The 15,665-nt window shown below is 40.5% G+C and overlaps 1 protein-coding gene across 5 annotated transcripts; it reads right to left on the reverse strand.

Moving 5' to 3' along the window:
- Positions 1-92: 92 nt before the first annotated feature.
- mis18bp1 (MIS18 binding protein 1) lies at positions 93-15,324 on the reverse strand. Of its 5 annotated transcripts, none has more exons than XM_021317527.2 (15): positions 14,547-15,324; positions 12,570-12,856; positions 11,072-11,145; positions 10,865-10,986; positions 10,683-10,767; positions 9,459-9,517; positions 9,222-9,376; positions 8,442-8,511; positions 6,775-7,375; positions 5,042-5,238; positions 4,532-4,665; positions 3,611-3,753; positions 3,424-3,511; positions 3,282-3,336; positions 93-904 (listed from the first exon to the last, which is right to left on the reverse strand). In XM_021317527.2, the coding sequence occupies exons 1-15, from the start codon at positions 15,217-15,219 to the stop codon at positions 807-809; spliced, it is 2,841 nt and encodes a 946-aa protein (XP_021173202.2). In that variant the 5' UTR covers positions 15,220-15,324; the 3' UTR covers positions 93-806. The 5 variants fall into 5 exon arrangements, with proteins under 5 accessions (XP_021173202.2, XP_012719949.2, XP_021173200.2 ...); XM_012864495.3 differs by having other exon boundaries at positions 93-907; XM_021317525.2 differs by having other exon boundaries at positions 93-907; positions 9,459-9,514; positions 14,541-15,324.
- Positions 15,325-15,665: the final 341 nt, after the last annotated feature.

The following is a 15,665-nucleotide window of genomic DNA, read 5'->3' on the forward strand; positions in this document are numbered from 1 at the left end:
TGTCATTGCTTTCTTAATGACCACATTACTCTCTGCTAATTAACTGATCAGATTAATAATCCAGATGTTTAAATCACTTGATATTATGCTGATTAAAAAGAGTTCCTTTATTTCTTATTGACTACTACATGTTGGCGGTATAATCTGAAAAATAACAGTAAACATACTCAGAACTTCTGTGCAGGGCCGAGGCGCTCACGTTTAAATTAGATATTTGTCTTAACTGACCCGCTAAACAATGTTTTCCTCTGCTATAAAAATACCATCAGTTCCCTTTAGTTTCATTACTCGGCTTAAGTGTTCACAGCTGGATCTGAAGAACTGTTGGAAATAGGGGCGATAACCAAATGCTTATTTGGTTGGACTTCTGATTAAATTCATACATCATGTTCGACTGAGACAGACCAACAGAGAAAGATCCATAAAATATCGAAACAGATCTTTAAACGGACAGATGCAACTACAGACACGTACCTAAAAAAAGATGATTAAAAAAGAACCTATTCTAAATATCCATGTAATGAGTTTATTTACACAATTTCCCCTCAACCTATAAAAAGGATAGAAAAATTTTTATTTAAAAAAAAAAAAAAATTACAACTGATTGAGGGGACTTTAAAGAAGAGATATTTACAGAAGCCACAGGAAGTCCAGAGGATCACCGTTGTGCTCTTTTCAGATCTGCAACCATCCGACTGGATGCATTTCACAGGCAGGAGTCCAGAAGGTTAAAAATTTTCTTTTTCTTGGTTTCCTGAGAGAAATTTCAACTACAAATAAGACTTTTTTTTCCCTGTAAATCCACACTAGCTGTCTGAGAAGTAAAAGTCTTCTTCCTCGTCGCTGTCGTACAGCTCGCTGCTGTTTTCGGGGACCATCTCATGGATGACAAAGGCATCATTTTCTGCTGCAGGAAGACAAGAGCCATCAAAGAAATCAGGTAATAAATTGGTGTTTAAATAGTGGAGAGTACAAGTATATTATATCACATGTAACTGTGGTGTGTAAATTCTGTAGTTCTCACAATGCAAGATATTTATGACCTAAAAAAATTATTCTGTGACAAATCCTTTCCAAACTTTATCCATCTTTAATGGGACATGTATCCTGCGCAATTCAAAGAAATATCAAACAAAACAAGAGTGGAAAATACCAAAAAAGTTTTTACACTCTTAAACTAGTCATTTTGATTCAATTTTAGCATTCAGTCTTTAGCAGGACTGTTTCATTCAAAACCTTTTTCCGCTCATAAAGTCATTTTTATGCATTTGAACGCATGAATGGATCTCTGGCCAACTGGACACTTTGGAGCTGCTCATAACCGCATCCACCTGAACAAAAAACAACAAAAAAGCAATTCCCTCCAAAGAAAAGAGCCCCACAACATGATGCTGCCACCACCATGCTTCACAATGGCCTTGGTCTTCATTTTGGTGATGGGCAGTGCTGCACAAAACCAACCAGTCCAACCAGGGATTAGTTACAGATCTTAAACGTTTGATCTGCAATTTAAAGGTGAAGCTGGGTTTCTGTTACAGAAACAAGTCAAGTTTCCCCTCTCAGAGCGAAGAATCTTCTGATAACAGCCAAGTTTTTGCTTGTAATTCATTAGAGCGATGGTGTGCATTGTGTGCTTTAACTCCTTGACTGCGGTGTCCGACTGTGCTCTGAGATTTATCACCATGACTCTGGTTGACAAGGCTCTTAATGGCTTAATTCCTGCTTAATAATGTACTTTTCTTCAGAGAACTAAAAGCTGTTATGCATTTCTTCTTACTGTGGAGTTCCTCAAGAAGCTATCGGAGTCCTATTTTCCTTACATGCGTTATATACACCAAGCCTCCATCCTGATGTTCTAATGGTCCTTTTTGTGGATAAATATAGCCCCAGCACCGGGCGCGATTAGCAGATATCATGATGCTGGTTTGCTTAATTAATAAAACAGTATTAAATAATGCAGGACTGAGCCTGACCCTCTGCAATGCCACGCAGTTAAGCGACAGCTCGGTGTGATTGAAGATCAACCGTTATTAATTAAATAAACCGATCTACAGCAACTTTAGGAGCCTCATATCAGAACATTTAGTCATTTCAATCAACTCTGCGTCACATCTGAGCGATCGGCAGATTTAGCATCCGCTTCAGTGAACACCAACGTTCAGACTGGATTCCCAGAGACATTCCAGGCTTTTCCCTCTTGGAAACAAACATTTTTTGCGTTTTCTTCCACTGGATCTTGGACCTTTCTTCATTGTTTCGCTGGGAGACGCTAATAGCCGTTAGCCGCTTCCTTGTTTTAACCCCTGTTGCGTATGCGCAGTATGCACTTCCGTTAAAATCGCAAATAAACTCGACAGGTAATATTTACTAACAAATTGAACAAAAACAAAAGCATAAAAACACCAAATAATAAATAATACTAACTAAAAACTTTCTATGCAACCACAGTGAGTTACTGATGTATAAATGTGTAAAAAAAAAAGAAGTCAAATAACGTAGCAAAACAAAGCACAAAATAGAAAAATAATAACCAATACCCCAGCAAGACGTGATGATCTTTCATATAAAACTCTGTATGCAACTTGAGTGAGCTACTGACGTATAAATAAATAAAAAATAAAAAAATAAAAAAAACAGTCAAATAACGTGACTATGCACCTTTAATAAACCGACAACGGGAATCCTTCAAATAGTGCCTGTGTTTTAAATCTTAATGTGATGCTGCTTTAAATTTTCTATTGTTACTGTAACAATAATTCACGATGATGTGAGCTGCTGCCTTTCATAGCTACTTCAGACTTGTGAAAGGCTCAATGGGTCTTTTATCTGGTAATAATAATAATAATAATAATAATAATAATAATAATAATAAAAAGTCCCAAACGTTTCAGTTGGGTTCACTCAGACCACAACTCCAACCTCTGTCTTTTTTGTTGTCTTCCTAGCTAATAACATTATGTAACATAATATATAAGCTAAAGGTTTACTGAGGGATGTAAATGAGTAAATGTCAAGAAAATCCTACTAGGACAACTCTTTATTTCAAGTTCATCAGATTTGCTAAAACGGACAGCAGAAGACTGAATGTTGAAATTAAATCCACTTTCTGGGTGTGCACAATAATGCAGCCAGACCATTGCTGCTTTGTTTGTTTGCAGTGGAAGTGAACGGGAGACTTGGCCCATTAAAGGTGGGAAAGGTTCGGAAATTCTTAATAATGGTCTAATTCTTAACAAAAATCAGGGGTTTGTAGCGTTTTGAGAGGCGCTGTGTGCACCTACCTGTGTTAATGCATCTTCGCACGGTTCGCCTAACCGATGGCGTGATTTTGAACTTCTGAAAGACAAAAATAGGAGGTAAATGTGTAATTTTGTATCCTGTGAAACTCAGATGGAAATCCCTCAATTCATTAGGATCCAGCACCTTTGAAGACGACGAGGTTTTGCAGACATCAAACCGATTCTTTCTCATCCTCTTCTGCAGCTGGAAGACGTACTTGTTGTCAGTGTGTCTTTAGAAATAAAGTAAAAAAAAAAAGAACAACACGTGAGGTGTTTGTTTGTGTGCAGTCATGCATTTCATGTTAGAGAGCAGGTGTGGAGGGCCTTACGTGCTGGGAGAGCCAATCATGCCGGGGGTTATGTGCAAACACTGAGGCGTCTTCACTTCGAGGAAATCCGAAGACTCCGGGGTCTGAGGCTCCAGGTCTGACAGCGCCAAATCCAGATCTTCACTCGAACACAAGGAGGGGATCTAAGCATCAAGAGAGAAAGGAGGAAGCACTGGCTCATAATCACTCATAAGACCTTCAGGGCAGTCAAAAGTAGCCGGTCAACGGCGGCAAATCGCCGTCTATAGCAGCTCTTGCCGCCGCCTACATTTCCCCGATGATATAATAGAGCGATATTTGTGCCTTCTGGTTGAGTGCCCAGGAACCAATCCGAGCTCAACTCTGAAAAACTCTTCTCGCGCGACGCTCGCGGAGCAACAGCCAAGCGAGCGCGCGAGCAGAGAAGGAACTGAGCGCCCACGAGACCGGTTTTGAGCGCGCGCGTGTTGTCTCACTGCGCGCTCGGAAGTTAGTAAATTGTCATATATTCACCTAATCTGATCTGTTTTATATGGTGCTAATAATTCAAATTCAACTATTTTTTTGCAAATTTGTTCAAAACCTTGTTAAAACATGATGATAACATGTGAAAAATGTTTTAATAATAATAATAATAAAAAAAAGAACAAAGGTTGTTTTTGAAGAATTGATCATTCACTTATTTTGCTTTTTATTCTATTTAAATCATGCACTCTGACTCTATTCTTTAAATAATCACCTGTCTTGAAAGCTTCCAAAATACATCAGGGAGACTCTATTTTTCAAAATTCTTCCCTTCGGGGCTCGGGCACCGGCATAAGTGCACCCTCCTACCTGATAGTGTGTGGCCTGCTACTGTAAAAAAGTTTGACTGCCCTGGACCTTTTTCTTTTCTTTTTTTTTTTTTTAAACGGATGAGCCGACAAAGTGAGGCAAACGCACCTCCATGCGCTTGTTCTTCATATACTCCGAGCTGAAGGCGTCGTCCATATCTTCTCTGGGCAGAGCCTCCAGGAACTGTTGCACCTGTTGCTTCCTCCTCAGCGTCCCCGGCCTGGCCGATATCACAGGAACCTCTGGAGGCAGACAGAGTCACAGCCCGCTCAATCACAACAAACACAGACACTTTCATCGCACCCAGTAACAGCCGCTCACATCGCGGCTCAACTGTTTTCAATTAAAAAGGTTAGCGCTTTCTAAGGGGGGCATAATATCAGGAGAACCTGTAACTGCGACAACATTGCGGAAAAACCCAGCTCCCAGACTTTTTTCCTTTTAAAATCTCTGCACCATTTTTATTAAGGTTTAGCATCTTAGCAATAAAAATATACAAGTGTACATTAAGGGCCATTTACCTTGCAAATAGCTATTATACTGCTGAGCAGATAGCGAATGCGTTTCACTTTAAAGCACGATATCAAACCAAACATACCAGACGCCGTCCTTGCTTACCTGCAGGTTTCACCGCCGCTGCTGCCGCCGCCTCCCCCTTTTTCACCTTTCTGCTATTCTTGGTGCTTTTCCCAGGACTCAGGGTGGCTCCCTGGGAGGTGTGCTGCTTGTAGCACTCTTCAGCCGACCGTGTCCCCACAAACCTGGCTACCTTCGCCCAGTAACCAGCTGCGTGTTTGGGATAGCAGCTCACAGCCCTGGAAAGCAAACACACGGGGATGATCAGGCAGAGCTGCATGCAGTGGGCTGTCACTGGGTGCCACTTTCTTTTCTTTTCCACGGCCTTCCTGTAAATATGAAGGAGCATTGTTTAAACGAATCTCACACAATGTTTTATTTGTTTTTTTTAATAGTAGGGCTGCAAGACGTCTGGAAAACCCACATTTTCCTGACTTACTTGCTCTTTTTCCTTCATTTCTATTTCAACGTCATTAATGTGCTTAAAGGGGAGTTCACTTAAATGGCCAAATATGATTGTGAACTACGATTATATTGCATCAGAGCAGCTCTTGTGCTATTGCAGTAATGCAAACACAGATATTGCAAAGGCAATTGTGATTTGACATATTGTGCAGTAGGCCTGGGCGATAAGATCTAAAAATCAACATTATGACATATTGAGCAGTTCACCTGGATAACAGCGTCTTAAAAGGACATGATTATAGCATATACAAGACGACTTTTCTTTCCTTTTTTATTCTTTTTTTTAAAACATATTGACATGGGAAAAGTGACGTCTGGCATTGTCATAAATTTCAGTGTCCGTAGATTTTCGGTGTATCACCCAGGCCTATTGTGCAGCTTTAATTTCACAGGTTTGTGTTTGCGTAAGATGAACATTTTAGTCTAATAAATTTCTTTTCTGCAAATCATAGCTAGAAATTTTCCCACTGGAAAGTAGGGCTGGGCGATATGGATTAAAAAATAAATCTCCGATTTTATCATACCAAATCCGATTAATCGATTTTTTCCTCCTTTTTTTTTCATAAAAAGAAATTAAAGAAATTATTTTAAAACCTTGCTTTTTATGTCAAGTATTTCGTCAGGGAGTTGACCTGAATTCAAAGTGCAACTAAAAACAAGCTGTGAAACATGCTTGTAAAACAAGATGGCAGCCGTGCCATTATAAACAATGAAAATATAACATTTGCTGCTAGTGGTATTACACATTGAGCTAAGCTCAGGCTTCCCTGCACTTGTGAACTTCAAACTAAGTTAAAAAAAAAAGTAAAAAAAAAAAAAAAGAGTAAATAAGTAAATGAAGTACCTCGTATTATGGTAAAAAAAAAGTTTCCACTTAACAATATTTTGACAATACATTTGCCTAAACATATATTCAGCATCACATGCTGTTCTCTTCATGGAAACCCAATGAGTGTATTGGCAAAATAAAATCCAGATTTTCCAAAAATGAAATCTTAAAGAATTGTAAATTCGAATTAATCGATTAAATCGATTTATCGCCCAGCCCTACTGGAAAGACTGCAGAAAATGACAGAAATCCGGTTTAAACTTAATGCAATGCAAAAACAAGTTCTTATTGGTAGATAAGAAGGAGCTCAATAATGTTTTGACTTTGGAAGAGTTCAGAAATCAATATTCAGTTAAGTAATCCAGATTTTCCTGTCTTGGCATGCTCTCCACCAGTCTATAAGGAGAAAAAAAAAGTATAATGCTGGTTTTAGATAAAACTGCTCCTTCTTGGTGCATTTGAGGGAGTTTTTAAAACGTACGTTTGCAGTTTCTGGATCTCATCCTTCGTCCACTTGTCCTCATCTGTCTGGTGTGGAGGAGAGGCGCTCCCTCTTTTTGGGCGGCTTCTCTTGCCGGGTTGCGTCGTCCGGGACGAAGGCTTCGCTGCTGAGGATGATAGCGCTACGGACTTTTTTGCTACTCTGGAGTTATTTTTTTGCTCTTTCCTGTTCTTTGTTAGGGCCTTTGGGGACTGGTTGGCTGAAACGTTCGGCTCCAGCTCTGACTTGTTACGGGCTGCCGCACCTTTTGTGCCGTGCCCTGCTCTGCCTCGTCTCAATCTACGAGGAGATTGTGGGAGATTTATGACAGTCTCTGTTGGACTGCTGGTTTTCTTTAACCTCCGACTAGGAGGCCTCTCAGGTTCACCTTGTTTCTGTGGATCGACGTCCAAACACTGACGGCGCCTACTGGATCTCGTTTTAACAGAAACCTCTTCGGGGCTTTTAGCCGTCTCTGTAGTTAAATTGGCTGTTTTCTGGTACCGATTAGCCTGAGCTCTGATCTGTTTCCGGTCTGCCTTTACTCTCCTCACTGGTACCGAGCATTCCTCGTGTGGAAGTGAATCATGTTGACTCAAACCTAGAAGCAGAAAAAAAAAGAGACGATTTTAATGAGCCATTGGTGAAACGCTGTCTGTCACCCTCAATATGGAACCACTGGCAGAACCTAATATGAAATAACCCCAATACAGGGAATACAGTCAACACAAACTGGTGCTCTTTGCAGATGATATCTTGCTATTCCTAGCAAACCCCCACTATCACCATACCTGTTCTCCTTAAAAGGTATATAGCCACATTATATGCTTTAAAAACCGGACCAAAAACCATTTGATCATGATAAAATAAAGTTATACACACCAAGCCTCCGTCCTGATTCTTTTTGTGGATAAATATAGCCCCGGTGTCGGGTACGACTAGTAGATATAAACAGATGTGGCGCCACCTAGCGACAGTATTGCAGAACTGTCATGATGCCGGTTTGCTTAATTAATAAAACAGCAATAAATGATGGCGGACCGAGCCTGACCCTCTGCAATGCCTCGCAGTGAAGCAGCAGCTTACTCTGATCAAAGACCAACCTTTTTTTTTTCTCTACACTGGATCTTGGACCTTTCTTCATTGTTTTGCTCGTAAATAAACACGAAAGGCTTTATTTACTAACAAATTGAGCAAAAACAAAAGCATAAAAACACCAAAATAATAAATAATACTAAATTACTAATAACTAAAAACTTTCTATGCAAACAGAGTGAGTTACTGATGTTTTCAATTCAATTCAATTTTATTTATATAGTGCCAAATCATGAAACATGTCATCTCAAGGCACTTTACAAAGTCAAGTTCAATCATATTATACAGATTGGGTCAGATTATACAGATTGGTCAAATATAAATGTAAAAAAAAAAGTCAAATAACGTGGCTATGCACCCTTTAATGGGACCCTATGGTATCATTTAGAAGACCTGAAATGGCTTTAGTTATCTTGGTGCTACTCTTACACCTGAAATAACGAAATCATTCTTTTCTAACACTGAAAAACTAATTAAGGGAATCAAGAAACACCTGATTAGGATGGAGGAATAAAAAGGAACATTCTTCTGAGATTTCCCTTTTAACGAATCACTGCATAACTCAGATTTACCGTCACTGCCGGGGAGGAAGAGGGGGGGCGCCTTCTCGGACGTCATTGGACAGAGAGACGTTGAGAGATCCTGTGAGAACAAGAACATTATCAGCTGCTTTGGAAAAAGGACAGAATTGTGACTTTAAGTGAAAACGGCCATCAAAGCCAACCTGCCCATTAGACACAGTTACTGTGTTCCTTAAACCATTACTTACCTCAAATTAACTCTTTTTTTTTTTTTGGTTAAATTTCAAAGGCCACACCCAGCCCTGATCATTGCCTGACAGAAGTGTGTGGCAACTAGTTACATTTACTTGAGTAACTTTTTAAACAAAATTTTCTTTTACGAGCAGTTCTTCGAGCATGACTTCTACCCAATGACCTTATAAACGACAAACTTAACCTGATTTACTCAGGGTATGTTTGTCGTTGGTTGTAACCTGATTAATATTTGGAAATAGATTAGCGTGATTTGACGTTTGGATGCGACAGAGTAGATTTTCGGTACATTTTAACAAAGCGTAATTTAAAGCTGTATCTCAGCTTTTAGTTTGACTATATATTGACATTTATTTTGTACCAACTGTCTGAATTTCATGCTAATTTACTTCTATTTTATTTATCTGTTTATTTTTTTAGGATCATAGCTTTGACTTTAAAGTGCCTGTGGCATGAATGGTTAAACAAGATTACATTGACAAAACTGTTTAAATATAAATATTACATAAATCTCATGTTTTTGGAGATTATGTTGCGTTCCTTTGTGACGTAAAAGAGGAACCCTGGCTGCGCGCTTACGGGGCAGGGGGTCTCGTAACTCTGGAGGACGGTGACGTTCATCTGAGCATCGACGATGACTCTCCCTCCTTTCCAATACTCCAGAGGGGGCTTGATCACACGACCACTTCGGGTCACGTTCAGGAAGGAGCAGGAGGCGGGAAGAGATGTATCGGCTGCAATTAAAAAAAAAAATCAGAAATTCAGAGGCAAAGCCGAGTTAATGCTCAGCGATCGATCCGTGAAGCTTGTACTTACGTGTTTTTACAGACTGTATCCTTGTTCTTCCTGTATCGTTGTTCTTCCTCTCCTGCCTGCTGAAATAAGATAGTGTTTACTAAAAAAAATATAGAAAATGAACCCAAGAAAAATATTATGTCAAATAATAAGAGATGCACCGATCACCTGGCAATTTTTTTTTATTATGTTATCAGGAGGCCATAATATGAAAAGTCTGATTATTATAGAAGGCATCCACACTAGGAGCTGTCAGCATTTTTTATCTTTCAGTGAACTGACCAACAGGGTGTTCGTCGAATTAATAAAGTTCAGATAAAGGTTAGGAACAGATGTTTTAATGCCTAAGGGTTCATAAAGTAACAATTAGGGCTGAACAATTTTGGAAAATAATCTAATTGCGAATTTTTTTATCTTAATATTGCGATTTAATGTGTTTTTTCCCCCCAGTTTTATTTATCATGTCTTTTTAAACATATAAGTACAAACAACAAATCAATCTGTTTCATCGCTGTGCAGATTAGGTGCTAAAAGAGCCGCTGCGTCTCAACTCAGAGCAGAAATTATTGCGTTCTGCCTTCGATATTTTTCAACCAAAATTACGATTTGATTTTGACTTTTCTCTGCATTAACCACAAGCAACAAAAATGGCCTCTAGATAAAGATGTTTGTAAACAAGGACTATTTAAAACAAGTTTAATGTTTTTATTAATCAGAATATTATTCAAGACAACGGCTTTTAATTGATTTGGACATCGATCCTTGTTGAACATAAAGTGCAACTAACAAGCAAGTCTATGTATTAAACTGATTGACCAGAACTTAATGCTATGGTGAGATTCCTGAAAGTTTCTCTAAAACAAATAATAAAATTAGATTATCTCAAAGCTGCAGCTCTCTTCCCTTCCATTTGGAGGCAAACCCACTTTAAACATATTACTGACACCTAAAGGATGCGTCTGATTCTCTAATAGTTACATAGCCAAAAATCACCGACCTCTGCGATTTGGAAATTGTGTTTTTTTATATTGCGATTATATTGCAAATGCGATTAATTGTGCAGCCCTAGTGACAATCACTTGAAAACTGCATTTTGCATTCACTCTGGTTGTCCTTTTCTGATATTTAAACATTTGATAGTGACAAAAAGCAACAACAACAACAATATAGTGTCAAGCAGCAGGCGAGACTTCAAAGTATCGGGCAGAAAAAGACCTCGTGGTGCAGCTCTAAAAATGCTCTTACTCTTTTGTCAGGAACGTCTCATAAAGCGTCTTCCAGTTTAAAGGGAAGCCTCTCAAAAACTTCTTCAGAAACGACATTGGGAAATCTGAAGGAGGAAAGTGAGAAACAGAAGAAAACAATCAAAAAGCAGAAGCTAGGGCCGGTCATTTTTAGCCGTTAAGGTGAATGTTAACCGTTCGTACCGGTGGCGAGTTTGACTTTCATGCCTCCGACTAAGATGTACACCCTGCCAGAGACGGTCATCAGCGCAGAACGGGAAATCCTCTCTGTGATGATATTACTGTTCCACGGCACGTTCTTCTCTCTGGCAGGGAAAGAGAAACAAAAATCAAACCGCTCACTCTAAAGCTCACAGCTCAGGATCTCTGGTGGGAACGATGGACACTTACACATGGATCCCATCGACGAACAGACCCCGATTATTCCTCCTCAGGAACCACTTTCTGAGGTGAATCACACTCTCCTGTGAAGAGATTAAAAAAAAATAAAAAATACGGAGACGATGACGACTAGAGCTGCACAATATGTCGAATCGCAACATTCATTTTTGCCATGATGTAATATTTGGTGGAATGATGCAATTCTGCAGGATTATAAGATACCCGCCCAGTCCAGCAGGCTCTCGCTGCCCACGCTGGATTATATTCATAGCGGCTGAGATGCTGAAGATCATTTTAAAAAGTCACTATGGCAATATTAAGCAAAAGCACTGGATTTCATGTAATCCTGAAGCCTTAATGCTGACAGATAACATTCTCTAGAAAAAGTTAAACTGAGACATCAGCGTCACGAACTGAAAGGTTCTGGTTTCTAGCAGGTCACTTCTTACCTTTCTCTGATTGCTTTTCTTTGTGCATTTCCCTTCTCAGCCTTCTTTCCTTTCTTATATTTTCTCCTTTTTTTTCTTCCAGCTGATCATTTTTGAGCTTTTGCAGCCTTGGTAGGGCTCCAATTTTAACCAGGGTGCACCGCTATGAAAATTTGGACCAATATCGATATTAATATTGATGTTTTGTCCGATAACCGATATTTACTGATGTGTTTGTGTGTGTGCACACATTCACATTACAGTGATGGCCAAATTTTGTAGAGTTTTGTACCGACTGAAAACTATCGTACTTTTTTTAATGTTAGTTATAGTTTAGATTTACAAATCGCTTTTCGTATGTCTTCTTTCGACGACCATACTGCTGACATCGCATCTCTGCTTCATTTAAAAAAAATAAAAATAAACTTGTGTTGATGCATTACTGTCACATGATTGATTGTTAATATTATCTGGTTTAAAATCAAGTTTTGAGACTTGTGTAATATTTGTTGTCATTTTTATCATTTAAATGGAGGAAGAAAAAAAACAATATCAGCCTCAAGAATGACCCCCCCCCCCCCAAAAAAAAGAAAATCGGCAGCACATATAGGGTATCGCTTAGACCACAGGTGTCAAACTCAAGCCCCGCGGGCCGAATCTGGCCCTCAAGAGCCAAAAAAAAAGGATCTTCATGTCATAAAGTAGAGGCATATATCCTTTTAAAGTGTATAAAGTGGCTAAATCTGTGCCTCCTGTAAGTGTAACTCACCCCAATATCAACTTTTTTTGCAGATAAACTGTATAAACTGGGCCTAAGGGGGCTACTTTTATGTTACTGTGCGTTTTTTATACTTCTATGTGAACTGGAATGAAATTATGAAATGAAAAGTATCGTCTATACATGTGCAACCGGCCCTTTTAATGATTCATGATGCCAAAGTGGCCCTATATAAAAATGAGTTTGACATCCCTGGCTTAGACTGATGTCAGAATAATCGCTATCTGTCAATCTCTCATTTTTATACATGGCTGATATACCTCAGTCAATTGAGTTAAGTTTTTCTCCTGCTTCTACTCACAGACGGGAATTTCTTTATCTTGGGGGAAGAGTTGCGTCTGAACACAGACTTATTTTTCTTCGGTATGGAAACATGCGGGGTGCTGAGCAGCAGCGAGTCCTCCAGCGGAGCCACTGGTGACGGTGAAGCGGGTGTTAGAATATCCTCAGAGGCTCCTCTGGCTCTCTCTGGCAGCTCTGATTGGTCCTGGTTCACGGGTTTCACAGTGCTCGCTACGGGAAGGTCCACCGTGCGCTCCATAGAATAAATTGTGGACACATCGGTGTCTCTGCACTCCTCCAAGTTCCCTGAAAAGACAAACATTTAATCGTAAGTAAAAGGCGGGTTTAAAACACAACGAACAGCCATATTGCAGAACATTACATAACGTCAACAAAAGGGGGATTTTTAATCGAGAAATGTTATTTTATGTCTTACATAAGACTCCTGACGTGCCCTTTGCCCAGCAGTTACCACAAGGAGGGTGTGCAACAAAGGTCAGTGCTATTGAATATAGCTGGCTGTTCACAGACTGCCATTTCCAATATTAATGGAAAGTTGAGTGGAAGGAAAAAAACTTGAATCAAAAAGCAAGAGACAGTGATACCCACTGCCTTTAGAGGACTGTGAAGCAAAAACCCATTTATAAGTCCGAAGGACATTCTTCAGGTGTTGACGACAGCCGGAGACAGCGGTTCAAGAGCCACCACAGATATGTGGAGGACATGGGCTACGACGGCCTCGTTTCCTTTGTGAAGCCACTCCTGGCCCAGAAGCGCCTTTCTTTTAATCTGGAGTGAAATGGACTGAAACGTTGCTCAACGGTCCAAAAATCCTCTTTTCAGGTGAAGGCAAAGTTTGCATTTCATTTGGAAACGAAGGTCTCAGCATCTGGAGGAAGAGCGGCGAGACACAAAAGCAAAGCTGCCTGAGGTCTAGAGCGAAGTATCTGCAGTAGGGGTGTGCAAAATAATCGTCATGACGATGCATCGCGATTCTAATTTTCACGATCTACTGCATCGATTCTTGACGGCAAGTATCGATTATTAATTTTAAAAAATTAATAAATAAAATTGCATGAATGGTTGGCGGACATCAGCCAAAAACAAGTGGAATACAACTTACTTGGTTTAAAGGACCAGTGAGGCCATGTAAACGGCACTGATTATCCTTATTTTGTTCCAAAAAAAAAGTAAAAAACAAAGCAACTGGACTTGTTTTCCGTAGTTGAAGATGTCCTTATTTTGTTATTTTAAGTTTTATAAATCCTAAGCACTTTTTGTCAGTGTGTCCAGTCCAATAATAATAATATTTGTGTCCAGTAACAGTAATATGTGTTTTCATGGCAATACCTCCAAAAGTCGTTTCAATAAATACAGCTATAGATGAATTCAGTTGCTTTCAGTTATGTATCAATTGAAGACACTAACCATACACAGCCAGTCAGCCACTGGTAATGGCTGTAATTTTTTCTAACAGTGTTCAGTGAAAATATCGCAATGCATCGCGATACATCGCAATAATTCAAGTATCGTGATGCATCGTGATAGAATCGAATCGTGACTTCTTTGGCAATACCCACCCCTAATCTGCAGTGAGTGATAATGTGAGGAACTATGACATCTGAGCAGCTGGATCTGCTGGAAACATCAGAACATGTCACGCTCCCCTCTGCATACCATCTTTATAAAAGATGCTGATCTCCTTTCCCAGCATGCCTGTGGTACCCGTACCCGTTTTAATGACCATGGTATCCCTGTGCTTGGCTGACGGGCCAACCTGGTGTTGTCCAAACCGGACAGGGAATGCTGTCAAGAGACCAGAGGCCTCCAGGCTGCACTGATGCAGTAATTCACCCTAAAAGGAGCCCTAACTGTTAATAACTGCACAGTAGACGGACTGTACAGGCTCACCATCTGAAATTTGAATTAATCTGTATTATTTGTGATGTGTTTATACACATAAATCAACTTTCAGTGTCTCAGGACTCACACGTACTCTCATTCCGGGCAAAGAGCTGCCTCCTGCCGGCGGTGGGACTCCCCTGGTGCCCCCGGAGACTCTCCCTCTCCTTCATTTGCGCAAACATCTTGGCGGGGGACAGCATGGAGGCCGGATCCAGACAAACACCGGGGAAACCTCTAACACTGCCCGGATCCTGTCTGCCGGTGTTGTTCTGAGCTCCGTCCCCACGAGGTTTTCTGTTGGCCTGCAGCGGCCCTGGGTCTTCTGTGCTGGGATCTGTGTAGAGCCGACGCAGGGGCTGGGACGCGGACTCCGTGGGGGCTCGGTGTCTCCGCGTGGATCCGCCCACTGGGAACTGTTCGCCCAGATGTCCCAGAACGGTGGAGGAGAATAAACAGCCGAAGGTTTCCTCGGCGCTGGGCGACCGAAGCGGCCCCTGCGCTTTGGCTTCGGGAGACGCGAACCTGTCGTTCTCCTTCTGCTCTCCGCCCCGGCAGAAAGCCGCCGGGTTCGGGTTGAAGGCCGGGCCGCCGGCCCCGCAGACACGGCCCGCTGTGGCTTTAGATCGCGTTCTAACGCCGTTTCCGTTCCGCTCCTTGACGTTACAAACCGGCTCCTTCGGGACGTTGGACCGCAGCCTCGCAAACGCCTTCGCGGGAGACAGGAAGCAGGGATCCCCGCGGTTCAGTAAACCACACGACGCCATAATCCAGCGCGATTACTTTACCAGATTAGAATAAAAAAACAGACATGTTGGGTAACAGTAGCACCGCTACTTTTCAAAAATATAAATCCCGCCCTCTTTGGTCAACATCCGGTGACGTTTTCTTCTTTTTCTTCTTCTTCCTTTTCCTGTGTTGTTGTTTTTGGCAGTTGGCAAAACAACTTAATGGCGCATTACCGCCACCAACTGGTAAGGAGTATGAACCGGATTCTGATATTCGTTCAAAAAAATATAAATTACAATAAACTAAATTAATATACATAAATTTAATTAAATCAGTATGCCAGAGAAACGGTAAAATGAATGGATAGCAATTCTTGTTCCCTAAAAATTCTGTTGATTTGTATCTTGTTTCATTCTTTTCAAGGTTTTGGATTAGAATGTATCTTTATTTAACATATTTTCTGCAGTGTAACATAATATGATCT

This window comes from Fundulus heteroclitus, chromosome 19 (genome assembly GCF_011125445.2).
Source record: "Fundulus heteroclitus isolate FHET01 chromosome 19, MU-UCD_Fhet_4.1, whole genome shotgun sequence".
Taxonomy (NCBI): domain Eukaryota; kingdom Metazoa; phylum Chordata; class Actinopteri; order Cyprinodontiformes; family Fundulidae; genus Fundulus; species Fundulus heteroclitus.

Excerpts from the sequence above, each read along its gene's own strand:
- mis18bp1 (XM_021317524.2), bottom strand. The coding sequence starts at position 15,219 with ATGGCGTCGTGTGGTTTACTGAACCGCGGGGATCCCTGCTTCCTGTCT. Across the intron at positions 5,239-6,774 it reads GAGATCCAGAAACTGCAAAC|GGCTGTGAGCTGCTATCCCA; the intron begins GTACGTTTTAAA and ends TTTGCTTTCCAG. Across the intron at positions 3,512-3,610 it reads ATGATTGGCTCTCCCAGCAC|ACACACTGACAACAAGTACG; the intron begins GTAAGGCCCTCC and ends TTATTTCTAAAG.